The 19,124-nt window shown below is 41.6% G+C and overlaps 1 protein-coding gene across 2 annotated transcripts in view; it reads left to right on the top strand.

Annotated features, from left to right (window-relative positions):
* rad50 (RAD50 homolog, double strand break repair protein) overlaps nucleotides 1-19,118 on the top strand; it is a 39,695-nt gene extending 20,577 nt beyond the window's left edge. Inside the window, exons 18-29 of one of the 2 annotated variants that reach the window (XR_013965126.1) lie at nucleotides 773-966; nucleotides 1,286-1,396; nucleotides 3,522-3,614; nucleotides 4,281-4,394; nucleotides 5,760-5,887; nucleotides 8,267-8,368; nucleotides 8,825-8,947; nucleotides 14,462-14,547; nucleotides 14,684-14,832; nucleotides 16,601-16,734; nucleotides 17,655-18,369; nucleotides 18,974-19,118. Coding sequence is in view for 1 of the 2 variants with exons in the window: in XM_080779806.1 (XP_080635932.1) it covers nucleotides 773-966; nucleotides 1,286-1,396; nucleotides 3,522-3,614; nucleotides 4,281-4,394; nucleotides 5,760-5,887; nucleotides 8,267-8,368; nucleotides 8,825-8,947; nucleotides 14,462-14,547; nucleotides 14,684-14,832; nucleotides 16,601-16,734; nucleotides 17,655-17,841 (1,421 nt within the window). In the remaining variant the exon portion in view is untranslated. Of the gene's footprint in view, nucleotides 1-772; nucleotides 967-1,285; nucleotides 1,397-3,521; nucleotides 3,615-4,280; nucleotides 4,395-5,759; nucleotides 5,888-8,266; nucleotides 8,369-8,824; nucleotides 8,948-14,461; nucleotides 14,548-14,683; nucleotides 14,833-16,600; nucleotides 16,735-17,654 lie in introns of both variants that reach the window. The other variant, XM_080779806.1, reaches the window with a different exon arrangement.
* Nucleotides 19,119-19,124: the final 6 nt, after the last annotated feature.

Here is a 19,124-nt window from a genome sequence, read left to right as displayed (position 1 = left end):
TGGGAGGGAAGCTGTTCTACAGTCAATTAACTCGTGTTAGGGAGGGAAAGTGTTAAGGCAAAGTCTGTTTGAGTGTGTTTGTGTGCGTGTGATGTATGTGCCCACACTTCTCTCTCACGGCAAAGAAATTTGCCTTTGGGTAATGTCCCTCCCTCTCATCGCAGCATTTGGGTAATGTCCCTCCCTCTCATCACAGCATTTGGGTAATGTCCCTCCCTCTCATCACAGCATTTTGGTAATGTCCCTCCCTCTCATCACAGCATTTGGGTAATGTCCCTCCCTCTCATCGCAGCATTTGGGTAATGTCCCTCCCTCTCATCACAGCATTTGGGTAATGTCCCTCCCTCTCATCACAGCATTTTGGTAATGTCCCTCCCTCTCATCACAGCATTTGGGTAATGTCCCTCCCTCTCATCGCAGCATTTGGGTAATGTCCCTCCCTCTCATCACAGCATTTGGGTAATGTCCCTCCCTCTCATCACAGCATTTTGGTAATGTCCCTCCCTCTCATCACAGCATTTGGGTAATGTCCCTCCCTCTCATCGCAGCATTTGGGTAATGTCCCTCCCTCTCATCGCAGCATTTGGGTAATGTCCCTCCCTCTCATCGCAGCATTTGGGTAATGTCCCTCCCTCTCATCACAGCATTTGGGTAATGTCCCTCCCTCTCATCACAGCATTTGGGTAATGTCCCTCCCTCTCATCACAGCATTTGGGTAATGTCCCTCCCTCTCATCACAGCATTTGGTTAATGTCCCTCCCTCGCATCACAGCGTCGAGTAAGATCGAGCTGAAGCGTAAGCTGATCCAGGACCAGCAGGACCGGATCCAGACGCTGAAGAGCTGCCTGAACGAGACCCGGTCAGAGAAGCTGCAGCTCAGCAGCGACCTGCAGAAACTGCAGCAGCTGCAGGACCAGAGCGTGGAGATCACCACCGAGGTCCAGATGTTGACCAGAGAGATCAGGGTATGTCCAGATGTTGACGAGGGAGATCAGGGTAGCTCCAGATGTTGACCAGGGAGTTCAGGGTAGGTCCAGATGTTGACCAGGGAGATAGGGGTAAAAACACCAGGCTTGTATTCTTAAAAGGGACACTTCACCCTTTTTGCAAAAAAAATACATGTTAACGTTTAGAAGATTTAGAACACTTTACTGGGTGCTTTATGTGTGTAATATGTGGTTTTAGATATTTGAGATTTTAGCAGTGTCCATGATGTCACAGACACTAGTCTCACTTCCTTCCACGTCCATGTTGTCATTGCTGTACCTCCACTGCTCCATCTAGGAGGCCAAGGAGCAGCTGTCGCCCATGACGTGCACTCTGGAGAAGCTCCAGCAGGAGAAACAGGAGCTGGCGGAGCGAAGGAGACAGAAGCACGAGGAAGCACAGGAGAAGGTAAGGCACTGATGCCACCCCCCCCCCCCCCCACAATTTGTCTTCCTGGCCTTCTGTTTCAGTGGTTCTGACAACTTTTCCATGTCAAGGACCCCCACATTAACATGCATTTGGTGGGTACAGGCTTACTTTGGACATACAATTGGTCCGACTGTCATTAGATTGACAACCTACCTCAAAGCCTGATCTAACCCTAACCGAAAGCATGGGAGCAGCGCATGTTCAACCACAGGTCCGACCATAGTTTCCACACCATAGGTCCATTAGTGTGTCAAATCTGCGTCCACATTCGGCCACGGACCCCCATCAGATATATGTTGTTTCACCTGTGTCAGTTCACCTCTATAATCCCATTCGAATTTCATTGCTTTATTATTTTTAATTTTAGAAAATAATCGAAGATTTACATAATACATTTTAGCTCATTATATAGCCTACCATATACACAGAATATCAAGTTTTATGCACGTTCCGTCCACTAGAGGGGCCCCCATCCAAACACCAAAGCTATTTTTTCAACCCTGTATTAATGATTGGCACGGCAACAAAAATAATAATAGCGTATAATATTATCTATATATAGTATCTATGAATACTGGAAAACTCACCCCGGTGACTTTGTAATATGCTATTGACTGTTTGTATTCTTTTTGGAAAATATAAAAAGATACTCCTGTGGAAAAGCTATATTATTTTTACTTACATTGACCCTATAAACAATTTAGTAAGGTTTGTAAGGTTTTGCCCACTCAAATGGTACCTCGTCAGATAATCCCCACATATCCTACAACAACTTCTGTGAACAGACTTCACTGTAGTAGCTTTTCATAAATTATATTTGTACTATTTGCTGTCATGAAAGTTTATAGTCCAGCCGTCTGCTGTCCAGCCTCTTCCACCCCTCACTGGGGAAAGTTCTGGGAGGAAAACAGAAGCTCCACTTGGTAGAGTGGACAGCCCCGCCCCCTGCTATTCATTTCAATGAGTCCTTTATAAGTATATTATGGCTGGAATTATTATTATTATTAATGAGTCCTTTATAAGTATATGGCTCGGCCGGGGTGATTTCACAGCGGTGGATTAGTTATCCAATACATTTTAGCGAGCGCGGGTAAAATAAAATAAGAAACCAAATTAAAATATAAAATATAATTAATAAATTAAAAGGCTACTTTCGAATGGCAATTTTAGCATTCGGATATGTATTTATTTTTTAATTTTCGAATTTCTTTCATATTATGAAATTCGTTCTGACAGCCCTACCTGTGACCCCCATATAGAGTTCTCAAATGCTGACCTACTCCGTCAGGCCGGGTTCGCTGCTTTCTTGTGTGTGTGTGTGTGTCAGCGTGGTGTGGTGCTGCACTGACAGTGACTCCCGATGGATTGGGTTTTCAAACATTTAGAGAGACTACGTGCAGAGAAAGGTCAAGAATGAAAAAAAGGCTGATTTATATTATTTATATATTTGATTGCATGCTTGTAGACATTCAATCTGACTGTGTTAAGTGGTGTTGTAGCCTTGTTAGAAGAAAGAATAGCCTGTCCTGGCTTCATTTACATTACTGAAAGTTTTACAGCCGCGGTGCCTCAGACACGCGGAAGGCAGACAGAAGAAGACGGATTTTTGTGTCTCTCTCCAAACATGGCAGATCTGCAAGCCCAGAATAGGAGCCTTAGGAGGCAGATGCACATCTTTTGGGTTTGTGGATCTGCTGCTGTGTTCGGCGCGCCACCGTTGAAGGATAAAATATAGGCAGCAGTAGCAGAGAGACCGTCGTGGAGAGAATGAGAGAGAATGAGATGTGTGACAACATGGATTTACCTATTTTGTGCACAACTTAGTGTTTTTTTTGAACAACTGAACATGTGAAGTTGCCATTTTGCCAACTATTATGTCAGTTCTCTCACTTTGCTATAATTTGAGCCTGCTGGCTATTTAATTTATTTTATTTTATTTTTGTGACAAATTGGTCTACAAGTTGTGGACCTGTAGATAGACTGATTTTAATGCCTATATTAACTAATTGGGTGATTGTCACCACCTAATATTAGTTGGTCACCACCACTACTTGCTGTTGCGTTGCAATTTTTAAAGTCTGTATTCGTTTTGTGCACTGGATAGATCAACGCCATCAAAGACAAGCTGAAGACTATCAAAGATTTGGAAAGAGACATTGCCAAGTACACTGAAGAAGGCAAGGAGCAGTATAAAGAGGTAAAATGCATAAGTTGGTTGAACCCCTCCAGTATGGACTCACACACTAGCACGGTCATCATAATTTGACATACAGTAGTGTTTCGATTGAATACTTTTATTAACAGTTTGCAAAAAGCGGCACGGTGGCACAGATTTATACAAAATAACGCTAAAGGGATAACCTAGATAAGCCCTCGGGGCTTGTTTCCATTAGGGTCCTGTATTCAATTCATCGAGACATTTAAAGACAAACAAAGGTTCAAGTCCGATTTGTTCTCCGCATTTGATCCATCTCTCTCCGGCCGGGGATCGAACCCCGACCTCCCAGTTTCAGGGCGGACACTAACCACAAGGCCACTGAGCTGGTAATAAAAAGGGCATATATACTGTACAAGTAGTAATAAGAAAGAAAGATATGTACAGTAAAGAGGGGGTGGTCATTGTTGTTACAGGGGCGAGTTACAATTTGCAGCCATCTGTAGGTGCTCTTATAGTGCGGTTTTGAACTGAAGTAGGCTAAGAGTCACCCTGTTTTATGACTATTCAGTTGGTAGGGCATTCCACATTGTAGCGATAGAAGGAATCTGACCCCATTGTTGTACTGAAACTGAGTTCAATGTGTTTTGAATGTATTTTTAAAACGATCAAGCCTAAGTTCACGTCGCTGTGTGTTGCCCTCGACAGCGAAAGGACAGCGAGCTTCAGGAAACGAACACGCACCTCCACGAGGCCGACAAGCAGAGAGAACGGATCAACAAGGAGATGGGAAACCTGCGTCAGGACATTGACACTCAGAAGGTGCCTCATTTTATCTTTTTTCTTCTCCGCTCAACAACAATTTTGACTTTCGTACTGCCTTTTCACGTCAAGGACCCCCAAATTGACACTAATTAGACTGTGGACCTCCATTTGAAGAGACATGCCAGGGACCCCCATAAGAGAAGTTTTTACAGCTCTAGCAGTGATTCTCAACCCACAGTTTGATATTCATTAGTACGGACCCCCATTTAATGGCATTTCTATCTCTGAGACTCCAATTTAAAATCAATGTTAATTTAACACTGAGAGTGTCTACAACTCTAGAGTTACAGACCCATAAGGGTCCATTTGGTTCCAAACTATCATTTAGCTGGGGACCCCCTGGAACTCCCTCAAGGACCGCTGGGGGTCCTCAGACCCCACTTTGAGAACCACTGCTTTATACATCTCAAAGGCAAATATATATATATATATTTTTTTATCCACCACACGTATTTAACAGCTTTAGTTACTAGTCAATTTGCAGGTTTAGATGAAAACAGAACATGTGCATGAATCACTTAAGCCCTATTTTATTCTTTGGCTATTGAAGATAGCTGATCTACAAGCTCATCTACGTGACATGGTGCGATGCGTCGTTGGCTATTTCCGTAAAAGTTTGACAAATCTTTGACATTGGTACAGCAAGTATATTTTGATGCCAATACATTTGCACTTTTACTCAAGTAATGTTTTGATTACAGCACTTTTTAGTTTTTGCCGCATTCCTGAGCAAATAACATTGATAGGAAACCAATCTTAACAAGAGCAATAAGACATTTAAAACATTTTCTTTGAACCTGGATCATCAGGCCTCTCCGTGATGACACTGAGAGTTGTTCTATATCTATATTATTATTTTATAAAGTCCCCCAGCAGCGTCATTGTCTCAATCTCCATGAATTCAAGGCTTCGTGTGGTGATGAATTGATATGAATATATGAATATGATAGAAAAGTGGTGAAGTATTCCTTTAAGATATCCGTGCTTCAGGGTGACATGAATCCAGCCCTGAGATAATACTCTACTCCTCGGGTTAAAATTGGAGCCGTTACTGAATTTAGGTCAGCCTCAACTTTGAGACCTTACATGTTCATATCCTCCCAGAATCCACTCTCCACATCTCCCATATTTCCGCTGTCGGGCAGAAACCTCTTAACTCTTATACAGTGTCGCACAAAAGTATCCAAAAATAGCAGATCGATCTACAAGCTCAAGACAACATTTTGAGCTTGTACATCTGCATTTCTATTGAATTTGTTTTTTTGTGCTATTTTTGACTTTGAATCCTGAGAAGTAACGGTTTTGGGACGGTTTCCACTGACTCCACATCTCCATGTCTCTGTGTGTGTTTGTGTTGGACAGGTCCAGGAGCGCTGGCTGCAGGACAACCTGACCCTGAGGAAGCGCATAGAGGAGCTGCAGGAGGTGACGCTGAAACGCCAGGGGCTCATGAAGGACATGGGCACCATGCAGGTCATGCTGCTCCAAAAGTAAGGGCAATTATTATTACATCACTAATACTTCTTTGATTGCAATTATTTGAGGTAATCGCAATTAGTTTGTCATAATCGTGTCCATGTTGAAACATTTTCATACATAAAAAAAGAGCAGAAATAGCAGATGTACAAGCTTAGTACATAGTACAGTGTGTGCCTGTTCGTGCATGTGCGAAAAATCAACAAAGAATAAGAAACGTTTTTTTGTGTCCGTTTTATGCTTTTAATTTGGCCTATTCGCAGCTGCCTCCCCCACCCCATGGGGGGTCAAGTCAACTATGTACAGTTCCTTTCCTCCATATTTCATTCATCACAATTTTCAGTATACTATAGCGTGGGCTGCGTCGCTAAAATGACTCGACTTGTTTGTTGTGGTTTTTGTGGGCGTTCCCTTAACTAGCTGCATGCTTTCCCCCGCTGTGTGCCCGGCTGTTTGATTGACAGGATCCTACCTACACTAAAGTACACACACAGGCCCGCTAGGGTTGGGATTCGGAACTGGGTCCATTTCAGACCCGGTTCCGACATTGTGGATCCGGAGCCGGTTCCATCGTTTTTTTATTAACGGTTCCCCAAACTGATCTCATCAGTCGTCATTTAGCTCCGCTGTGTCTGTGCAATGTGCATGCATGCAAGCAGAGCCTGAGGTGACGTCACCCCACCTAAAGGAGTGTGTGGGGTCGGGGAGGATACGCCCACTGTTCTGTGCATTCAGCGACCGTGGGACAGTATGTCGAAGAGATCTCCACAGTGTGGTTAACAGAGAGGGAAATGACTCTGAGGCTGAGCACGCAAAGTGGAATAAATGTTATGCTATAGTTCCCTGGAAAGGTTGTTGCAACTTGTAACAGTTGCACGTCCACGTTGATGAAACAACTCAAAATCAATATGCCTACACGAGTCCACAACTCACGAGCATAATCGAGGCAAATCGCGTTTGAGAGCCATGCGGAAAGCCCGCACTCCCCGCAGCTCCACCACAGCCGGCGGGGGATGAGGATGATGCAAGGCTGGTTCACTTTCGTAACGTAATGGAAAATAAAAACTACTAATGTCTACAGAGCTTTTCATTAGGTGTATTGTACAACTGTTGTTAATGGTGTTAATTTAGAACACCAATGTCTCGACGTCTTTCTGTCTGATATTTTATGAATCACGCCAAATCAATTTGTCTGCACTTATTTTTTAGAATTTATAAGCAACTCAACTGCTTTTGATTCGGCTCTAAATTAATCGCGTGACTGTTGAGAGCCCAGCGTTTAGGTGCATATACCTCCATAGATTGATTAGCCTACTTTATAAACAGTTTGCAGAAAAAAGCACAGGAACGTAGCCTACAGTTCAATACAAGGTCTGCTAAAAGGATTTTATAATTTTATAATAATCCTATTTGTTTCCATTAGGGTAAGGGGTCCTTCATATTAAATTAATCTGAACATTAAAGACAACATTTGTCACCACAACAATATAATTATTGCAATGTGTACTGTATTTAATATACAGCAAATTGCAATATACAGTACAAATTGCAACAATGATATTGTTGTGGTGGCTAGCTGGTGGCGGTGGTGTTGAAGTTTAAATAATAGTGCCACACTGCCACCTCATAATTGTAAAGTGCATTTTCAATAATTAAATTAATTAATTTGTGTTTATTATGTACTTGGTTAGGTTAGTTATAATATAAGCATAATCTATGTCAGAAAAAAAGGGGAGAAAAATAATATTAGGATCCGTTAAGGGAACCGTTAGGAACCGGAACCGTTAAGAGGGATCCGGGAAGGATCCGGAACCGTTAAAATCCTAACGAATCCCAACCCCACTGGCCCTGGTGACAGTTTCCGAAGCTGTTCTGTTCTCCTCACACACAGCACAGGCACGCAGGAAAAGTAATGGTTGTCCTCTCGCGTCCCTCATAGATCGGGAAATCAAATTGGTCACCCTAGGTAGCGGGACGCCCTCTACAGGTACCGGAGCGCAATAGGCAGCTTCCAGAGCTCCGGCATTAAGTCCTGCTTACAACATGTCACTTTGTGATGCTATCTTTTAAAGTACAACATTTATTTAAAAAAATACAAAATCTTGGTATATTTTATTTATTTGGCATATCTGCCCTGTGCACTATTTTATTACAAAGTCTAAAAGGCAAACCAATGGCAAAAACACAATTAAATCGTCAATTAATTAATTGTTAAATGTGTAATGGTGTCAGCGTTAGTAAGAGTATCTGTTACTGTAGGTAACCATAGGTTACTCTTTTTCCTTTAGATTATATTGATAAGTAGATAAAGCAAATGGGAGCAGCTTGTGGTGCTGCTACACCATCGCCATCTTGAACGTCGTGTGTTCCCCCGTGTGTGTGTTTTTGTCCAGGGAGCGTCGCGAGCTGGAACGCAAACTGGACGACCTGAAGAGGAACCGCAGCATGGCCCTGGGTCGCCAGAAGGGCTTTGAAGATGAGATTCTACGCTACAGGTTTGATTCAGTGCTTCTCCACCTTTTCTGGATCAGAGCACACTTGAAAATCTCGAGAGGTCTTTGTTTGGTTCCATTTGTACACTCTCAGAGTTATGGGGATCCTTGAAATTAGACGCCCGGGCTTAGACACCCGCACGGCATGGGTTTGTAAGGCAATCAAGCGCTCCCCTTCCCCAGTACAGCTACAGAGATGCGGAATCAGCTGCGAATGATATAAAGTGATTGAAGGTGTGGGTTATCGGTGAAATTTACGCCGGTCACGTGACTGCAACCAGCCAATCAGAATCAAGTATTGGGACTAACCGTTTAGAATACTCGTTTTACACATCGCCATGCGATGTGTAAAACAATTTATACAAAAAAAAGAAAAGAGGTGAATAATGGTCTCTGCCCGACAGCGATAATATGAATGCTCAGCTGCAATATACTGTACAATATACCCGTTTTATGCAGGAAGGAGTTGCGAGAAGAGCAATATGACAAAGCTGATAAACACTACAGAGAGAAGATGATCATCATGAGAACCACAGAGCTGGTCAACAAGGACCTGGAACTCTATTACAAAGCTCTGGACCAGTGAGTGCTCTGCATGCGTGCACACACACACACACACACACACACACAAACACACACACACACACACACACACACACACAAACACGCTTGCATTACTATTCTTGTGAGGACATTAACCTTTTAGGACCGCATTGAAAATTGCTGCTGGAAAAAACTGCCAGAAAATGGCAAATCTACAAGCTCACAACGTGTCACAGTCAGCGTGACATCTGTGTATAAAATAAGGACAACTCTAAACCCAATATTCTAATGTCACTATTTCATATTAAGACCTCTATCATTCTTATTATAGTATAAGATTTGTCGGATCAAAATTGGAATAGGTTAGGACATTCAATACTATGATGATGACTATGGTGAACCTCTCTGGTCACCAAGCAAGTTATTCTGAGATGCTGGCAGCCAGCAGCAGTAATAATACTTGTTGACAAGGGCTACAGCTCTGCTCTATTACAAGTAAGACGCGCAAACGCGGGAAGCGAACGCAGCTCGTACATATTTGGGTTTTGGACGTATAGCTGCTTTGGGGACTCCTTATATGGTTATGGCTGAGTCATGGTGACGTAACAGCGGGACAGACACACACACAGACAGACAGACAGACAGACATGATCTGCTAGGTCTCATAGTTAGTGCTCACTGCATTCGCAATAATATATATATATAGTGATAATTCTATTGAAAAAGTTATCACATTTTCAACATATTAAATCAAGCAATTCTGAAGCAGGTTTCTTTTTATAATTTGTATTTTTACCAGCTGCTGTGTAAGCACAGCTGGCTCTGCAGTACTTTCACGCCCACTTGCTGTAGTTGAGTGAGACCTATGTTTCTACTTTCTAGACGACCTCTCAGCCATGGGGCAGAAGCTGGTAATTAATTTATGTCATATCAATTATTGTTTATGTTTTATAAACACTGTACTGTACTGTAATGTACTGTGACACTTCATTTCGTGCTCGGACACGGGCAGATATTATCTGCAAATATCATCGTTTTCCCAGGCGATGGTGTGGGGAAATACCACTTACAAATGAGTTAATAAGTATACACCAAATGACTCAAGGTGTTTACACAATCTGTCAATGTGTCTGTGAATATTTCAGATGCTGATTGATGCATCATCCATGCAGGTAGATGCTTTTTTTCACAGTGAAAAATCTATCTTGTTTGTTTTTGGGTTTTTTTGTAAAAAAAATGAAAAAAATGAAAGAAAGCAAGAAAACACATTGAAATTATATATTTTCAGGTGAATTGATTGCACACGCACGCGCACGCACACACACACACACACACACACACACACACACACACACACACACACACACACACACTAATTTCTGTTGTGTTTGGGCTGTAGCACCTCATAATGTAATATTGGCTCATAATGTAATAATTTAAGTGTAATACAAACTTGTGACGTAATAATCAGCTCATAATTGTAATACAAATTAGCGCATAACGTAATCATTGATGTTTCTATAATGTAATAATGTGTTACATAACATTAAGAAGTAGAGAAAAAAGAATCCTGCATACTGTCTTCACTTCAATGTCTTCATTTATTGAGAAATGTTTCGGTCGTCAGACCTTCATCAGGCATAAAGAAGAACTGACAAACAATTACAGTTACATTAAGAACCACACATATAGTCATTCATAATGTAATTCAAGTTCATAATGTAAAAATGGCCCATATTGTGGAGAAAAGTCTTACATTGTCATATTTATTTGACACATTATTACAGTTACAAAGCCTTTGTTCTGGAGCTTACACCACTAGACTTTAAAAGGTTCACATCATTTATAAGGTGAGGGAAAATACACAGCTGATAATGCTACAACGATCAGGGGGTGTCAAACTCAATTGAGAGATTAAATATGATGGTATTTGGCGTTTTTCACTACTTAATTAAAACACAGATGAAAAAAATTATAATAACAAAAAGATACATAAAAATAACTAAAACATAATACACTGACAACTGGAAATAAAGAGAAAAAAACAACGTATTCACTAATCACTAAACATACACAGTTGTATCACACAGACAAGTGAAATCACTTGTCATGTATGTTTGGCCTACTTATTGCACCTTATCTCCGTTTCCTGTTCAACTGATAACTGTGGACATGAAAAGCTGCAAGTGCAGACGAGAGCACCTCAGACTTGGTGTGGGAAGCATCCAGTGAAGTTCTCGTCTGACCTCTTAGTCACTGTAGTGACGTAGACCAGGAGTTCCCAGACTTTCCAGGTCGAGAGAGACCCAAAAGAGAGGTTTGACCTAAACTAATGAAAAGGGCATATCTGCAAGCGCTTATACTACTACTGAATTATTTTCATTTTTTTTTTCGTGAGATTTCTTAACACAATCCATGCTTTCATCGAGATCTCTCGTGGAAAAGGTATTAAGGTCACCTGGACCATCTACGAGAAACGAGATTTGATTAAAAGAAATACCGGTATTTCAAAATATGTATTTACCTTTCTTTTTTTTTACTCTGTTTCTACAATGATCATGTTAAAATGGCACAATTTATTTTCTACTCGGTCTGTGTCCATAGGAGGGCTGTGGGCAGTTCAGAAACCTGTCCACCAGTGACATCATCGATGGGGAATCCAACCTGCAGGCTTTCTAGTCCTGAAAAGATGCAATGCGGAAATGGAAGCCATCGTTCTCATGATAATAAAAATCTAAACATTTTTGTAAAAAAAAATTAGTTAAAAAAAAAAATCTGCGTAACGATGATGTCACTGGTGCACGGGTTTCTGAACTGCCCACAGCCCTCCTATGAGACACGGACTGAGTAGAATAATTGTGCCATTTCATCATGATTATTAGTGAGGACCTATTCTATGAAGTTTGGTTGAAAAGTGTGAAGAATGGGAACTAATTGCTGACCCTGCATAAGTTACATTTACTTGACAATTGCTTGGCCTTTGAACTAAGGAAGCATCCAATGTGGTTTTTCTTTCTCCTCTTCCTTATTTCTTTTCACCAGCCTCTGCTTTCTAAGTAGCGTTTATCATCGTTCTTTATCATTGGTCTGATCATGAGAACCCAAAACCACGTATACCGCAAATTGGAATCATTCGATTCATTATTCATTCCAAGACCAGTCCTGTCATAGCTGTCGACACCCCCATATGTCGTTGTTGTCGGGCGGAACGTTTTAAAATATTGAAAATAGCAGATCTATAAGCTGTCAAAGTGTCGCATTGCAACAGGTTATCTGAGCTGGTACTACTTTTGTGCTACACTGTTGTAAGATGAGTAGGGCATTCATTTGTGTGTGTGTGTGTGTGTGTGGGGGGGGGGGGGTGTTGTATTATAAAACCATTTACCCAGCCAAACTACCTGTACTACTAGAGTCTAGTAGTACAGGTAGTTTGGCTGTAACTAGACAAACACCTACTTTGGCTATTCCAAAATTAACCAGCTCAGTGGCCTTCGAAACTTGGCTTCGAACCCTGCTGGGTCATACAAAAGACTCTAAAAATAAAATGGGACCCAATGTCGACCTGCTTGGCGCTCAGCATCAAGGGATGGATTGTCCTGTATGTTTATGTAAATGTAATGGAGACCGTTTGGCGTTCTCCAAAGCATACTGTGATTAGATTGGATTACATTCACTTCAGTGTGGTATGAAAATCAACTCCCAATCCGTACATCGCAGTCCCTGCGACGTACTATAGTGTCATGTCCAGGGGGTGTACATGTCCAGGGGGTGTACTTGTACATCAAGCTGCCTCACGCTAAGGAAACAGGAGATGGGTCTCAGGGCTTGACAAGGCTTAGTTACTATTCAAAAATAGCAGATCTAAGACCACACACAAAATGACACGCTATATGAGCTTGTATATCAGGTTTTAGTTTATTTTATCGTGAACATTTGCAAATCTTTAATATATTCCCTTGGAACTAAATATTTTCAGATAGGGGTCCGCGGCCAAATACATCTAATTTTGGGGCTCCTGGACATGGAAAAAGTGTGAGCACCACACTCTGAAAAAGTCAGACAAAATGGATGTAAAAGACATTTGTAGAATCGGCCTCAGGTCTTCATGGGTTAACAATCAACGTCACAAATGTGTGTTGCTCTTTCTGTGCTCTGTGTGAGTTTCAAATGTGGTCTTGTCAGAGTTCCAAACCATTTTTTTCTTTTTCTTTTTTAGCTCAACATGAATCTCAAAGGCTTAAGCCTTTGAGATTCACCACGGTGAACTCTGAAGAGCCACGATGAAAAAAACAGTTGGCTTCTATACATTCAGATCTACTTAAAGAAAGGGAAAAAGAGATTTTTAAAAGCTGGAAATAAAAAAAAACAGTACCTTTTTAATCGTCATAATTTGGCATTCTCATAAAGATTTTGGAACAAATAAATACACTCCGCCCCCACATTAAAAAATCATCCATTAAATAACATGCTGTGATGAACTCCACCGAGCCCCATAACAAATATAAGAACAGTTCAACACTTATCATCAATATATATCTAATGTAATATTTAATAGTAGTGAGGCTTCCAGAAGACCAGAACCTCACTAGCTGGTTTTGAATGTTATGCCAAGTGCAATCAATACAGTATGTACAAATAGCAACTTCTCCACTCCTTGGTGTCATGATTCTTCATATCCGGACACTCGGACAGCTGCCTTTTCTGCAGTTATGGATAACTTTTCACATTTTATTTCCAGATAACTCTTTTCAGCCATTTTCAACCTTATGTGCATATTATTCATACTCACTCGCTCATGACATGATGGCACCAGTTCCATCTGGTCACTCTGCATCTCAGAGGAGGGCTGTGGACGGTGAAGAAATCTCTGCCTACCAATGGCATCATCGGTTGGCTCGTTTGGTCATTTCTAACATGATTTCAAACAGTTGTTCGTTTTATTAATGGCTTGTATTTCAGCCTACTAACATTCAGTGGCGTTTGGCAGGCAAGAATTACATTTTGGGCAGACAAGAATTACATTTTGGGCAGGCAGTCCTCCCGCGCACAATCAGTAGCACTAAAGGTTTTCAAAGAGATATACCTGCCAGACAGTAGGATACAAAGGCTGAAAGGCATTCGAATGGGTGATTGAGGGTCGCGCTCTATACGTCCACTATTAGTTCTCAGGTCTTGTTTTTGTCCTAGTGTATGGATTTTGTCCAGGCAGAAAATGGATTTGGACAGGCCTGTCCTCGCCTTATTGTAGATACGCCTCTGCTAACATTCCAGGAATAGAAAGACTTTGGTTATTAGCTTGTAATCCCCATCAATGTCACTGGTAGGCAACTACACTTCAGCCCTCTGAGACACAGGCAGTTGGCAGAAATGATACCATCTTCTAATGACCATTAGTGAGGACCGATTTAGCATTGAATTAAAGTATTGAGTCTTTGCTAAAGTTAATATTTGATGGTGCCTTCAACTCAGTAAGATCTTCAGTTTTAAATCGATTTGTATTGATTGAACTGTGCCTAAGCTCCAATGGGGTATGTGACTGTGTGTTTTCTCCAGAACCATCATGAAGTTCCACAGCATGAAAATGGACGAGATCAACAAGATCATCAGGGACCTGTGGCGCAGCACCTACCGGGGTCAAGGTGCTCATCCTGGCTCCTTTTTTTGTCGTCGTTGGGGGAGCATGGAACGGTTTGGAAATCCCTGATCTTAACTACAAATTCCTGTCCTGTGTGTGTGTGTGTGTGTGTGTGTGTGTGTGTGTGTGTGTGTGTGCAGACATTGAATATGTGGAGATCAGGTCTGACGTGGATGATATTGTTAGTACAGCTGTCGGGGCGAAGAGGAGGGTGTACAACTACCGGGTGGTGATGGTGAAGGGAGAGACGGCCTTGGACATGAGGGGGCGCTGCAGTGCTGGACAGAAGGTACTGCCCATGGAAGGCCCAATCTGGTTGTGCTGTGGCCAAGATCAGACACCCCGAAACCAACCTTGTTGAAACGCAGCCTAAGCAGATCTCGGAGGCCTTTGCTAAATTTTACGAACAACTATACAAGGGTCAAGAACAAGAATTTAAAAGAGAAAAGATTATTGAATTCTTGAGACCCCTTGAATTAAATAAATTGGCAGAGGGGGAAGCATCCAATCTAATAAAACGCATCACTGAGGAGGAAATAAGAGAAACCATTTCCAACTTAAAAAATAACAAATCTCCAGGAGCAGATGGTTTTTCAGGGGAATATAGTATAATATAATAATAGTTTTTGCAAACGAACTTTCTCCCAGGCTATGCAAATTATATAATTCTGTATTATCAACAGGGGACCCCCCCAAAGTCATGGTCAGAGGCCATCATAACGGTATTACATAAGGAAGGAAAAGACCCCATACAGTGTTCTAGTTACCGCCCAATCAGTCTTTTGTGCGTGGACTACAAGATACTAACCTCTATATTAGCGAATAGAATTCAAAAGTACATTAAACGATTAATAAACCCCCAGCAAACAGGCTTCATATGGAAAAGACAGGGGACAAATAATATCAGGAGAGCATTAAATATACAGTCACTAGCTGCAAGGGATGAAGACCCATCGATGCTTCTTAGCCTTGACGGGGTTAAAGCGTTCGATAGATTAGATTGGCTCTTCTTAGAAGAGACTTTGAAAGAAATGGGTTTCAGAGAAGAATTTGTTTCTTGGATTAATTTGCTATATAATAATTCCAAACCAAGAATTAGAGTTCATGGTCATTGTTCAGAATTTTTCAGGGTTGAGAGGGGCGTAAAACAGGGGGATTCATTATCCCCAATTCTCTACGCAATCAGCATAGAATGTTTAGCTGAAGCTATATGACGAAATACTCAGATCCAAGGCATTCCAGATGATGGAGGGTTCGTCCACAAGGTGGCGCTATTCGCAGATGATGTTTTGCTCTTCATAAAAAATCCAATGCTCTCTATTCCCCCACTAATGCAGTGCCTGCAAAGTTATGGTTCCGTCTCAGGTTATAAAATTAACGAAAGCAAATCAGAGGCAATGATGATTTCTGGGTCCTGGCCTACACAACTAAACAAGGATGTATCATATCGTTGGTCTAAACAAGGGTTTAGATACTTGGGAATTGTAATTACACCGAATCCCACACAATTATTTGAGGCAAACTATACAAAATGAATTAGAGCCATTAAAAATGACCTGGGGAGATGAGATGTTCTTCCTCTCTCCTTATTGGGTAGAGTTGAAACGGTGAAAATGAACGTATTGCCTAGACTTCTGTTCTTGTTTCAGTCCTTGCCTGTCAGAGTTCCCATCTCCACCTTCAAGGCGCTTGACCGAATGATTTCTAAATTTATTTGGCAAAATAAAAAGCCCAGAATAAGGCTCAAAACACTTCTTCTGCCAAAAAATAGGAGTGTATAATAAGTGTATTGTGAGTCATGTCTCCAGCTCTTCTCATGCCTAACTCAACTTGGAAAATGCTGTACTATAGTAGTTATGTAAAAAAAAACTTTTGAATAAAAACAAAGAACGTACTGCCCACAATGGACCAAAACGCTCACTCAAAAAATATATTTCGTTTTTTTCCTGCTGAGCTCCGTTTTAAATCTCCATTCGCCGTGTGTGTGTGTGTGTGTGTGTGTGTGTGTGTGTGTGTGTGTGTGTGTGTGTGTGTGTGTGTGTGTGCGCGCTTTGTAGGTGCTGGCATCCCTGGTTATTCGCCTGGCCCTGGCGGAGACCTTCTGTCTGAACTGTGGCATCTTGGCGCTGGACGAGCCCACGACAAACCTGGACCGAGAGAACATTGAATCACTGGCCCACGCCCTCGTCGAGTCAGTAGACATGCACGCTAACTGTCTGTCATGGTGTTTGCTAATATTCATGACACTCTTTGTTCAACTCTTCACCCTATCACAATATTGCTTTTTGACCGTGCACCTGTAGTTTACTGTGATTAGATTGGACTGCATTCATTTCAGTGCGGTATGAAAATCAACCCCAAGTTCCTGAAGAACAATTTGATTTACGAGTACATTTCACACATGACTCAATAATATCCATGCCGGCCGGATTGAATTAAAGTATACGGCTAGCACTCTCAATATCAAATGACAAATGCCATCTAGACAAAGATATAGAACATTTCCATGGAAAAAGGTCAGTTTTAGTAGGAGTTTTGTCCCCTCAGCCATCGCGGCATTAAACTGCCCCGCCAATAGGATGGTTCTGTATACAATAGGGCAGTGTTTCCCAACCTTTTTTGTCCCAGGGAACACTTTTCATAGCCTAAAACTCTCGGGGCACACCTAGATATACAGGGGGGGTGTATATATGTGTATATATATATATATGTATGTATTAAATATATAGTAAAACGTCTTTGAAGTTTGAACCCAATATACTTTTAAAAACGCACATGACAGCACTCATCAAATAACTTTAAAGAGAAAGAAAAGGACAGAGACAGTGCCTCAGTTTCATCAATTTATTTTTGAAAACTCATTTACAAAATATTGCACACACATGTTCAATTTGTCAATGCAAAGTAATACTTCTAAATAAAAAAAAGGAGTTGTAAAAACAAGAACAAAAATACTGGCCACAATACAATGTAATTTTATTGTGCTGTGTTGTTTTTGATGTGGGTGTTTGAACACAGACTGTGATGGTGAATATCCTTCGGGACAAGCCTGCATGCCACCAAAAAGTCTAGAATACATGTACTCAGTTACTTTCCACCACTGTCTCGTAGGATCATCAAGAGCCGCTCCCGCCAGCGCAACTTCCAGCTGCTCGTCATCACCCACGACGAGGACTTTGTGGAGCTGCTGGGACGGTCCAGCTACGTGGAGCACTTCTACCGCATCCGCAAGAACCAGGACCAAATCTCTGAGATCACCAAGTGCAGCATCACCTCCCTGTCCTCTTTTCTCCACTGAGGTCCAGCGGCGACAACACGCAGTCGACAAGTTCTGTAAAAAAAGAAAAGACGTTTTGTCATTCTGTGGATCTGGTTGGTGTCATTGAAGGATCGATAACTGTGACTAAGCTATCATTTGAGAAGGGCTTTCGTGTTGATGTTGAAATATCCGTGTTGTTGGTTTAGGGAAAAGTGGAGCAAATTTGGAGGAGAATCACATTAGAATCATATTCTCTGTCGAGAATTGAGCGAACGCTGTGCGCTTGTTTGGAGTGGCATGAGTGAGTCGTCCCCAAACGTTCGATCGCTTTCAGGGTCCGCCGCTATCTACACAGAGAAAACATGATGTGGTTGTACGGGGATGGAGCACTGGAGAGAAACTCGATGTTGTTCACCTCTTTTTGAACTTTGTGCAAAGGCTTAAAACTCCAAATGAGCAGCAAAGTTGGTTCACGCACCATTTAAAACCCAGACACTGCAAAGAAAGTAAGTTGTTCACTTCAAAACGGTTTTTGTTTATTGTTTTTTTGTACACTATGTACATTATGTTATGTTGTACAATTGAAGTGAATTCTTCTGGATCTGGTCAGAACATGGTCGTCGGTAAATTAAGCATTCGGACAGGCCTTAAAGTTTAACATGGAGTTGATTTATTTCAAAGAGTTTAACAACATTACAGGAAGGGTAGGAAAAAGACCGGGTAGACAAAGCGAATGACCGTGAGTACTCAGAAAGTGCACTCCCCTCTGCTTCCTTGTCTTCTCATTATATAGCATAGAAATGAGTGTGTTCACAAATAGTTATTACCCTATATGTCCTCTATATGTATATATCCCATGCAGGAGACGTGCTTAGAGAAGAGGCCTCTTATGACCTCATCTTACGAGTATGTGTGTGTGGTATGCGTGTGTATATGTGCACAGTTTGGGTTCTTAGAACTCATGCGCTCATGTGCTCCGCGGTAACTGATGGATGATGAGCGGGCGGTGTCGTGTGTGGTATATGTCGGATTATGGGCGGGTTTGGATAGATGGATGGAGTTGTTGGTGTGCATGTGTGTGCGTGTGTGTGCGTGTGCGTGCGTGCGTGTGTGTGTGTGTGTGTGTGTGAGCATGTGTGTCTCACGTGTGTGTGCATGTGTATTCTCACAGATTACTCTACACAATGTTGTTGCCATCTGTTGGTAAGAATGTATCATTAAGCAATGTTGATGCCATTTGTTCAGGGGCCAATTTTGCAATGGAGATTTAAAAAAAAAATTGTCACCAATGAATCAATAAATAAGTTCTGATATTCTCATTA

Source organism: Protomyctophum bolini (assembly GCF_963924005.1).
Source record: "Protomyctophum bolini genome assembly, chromosome: 13".
Lineage (NCBI taxonomy): Eukaryota > Metazoa > Chordata > Actinopteri > Myctophiformes > Myctophidae > Protomyctophum > Protomyctophum bolini.
The sequence above is the reverse complement of the archived record's forward strand: the minus strand, read 5'-3'. Positions and strand labels throughout refer to the sequence as shown.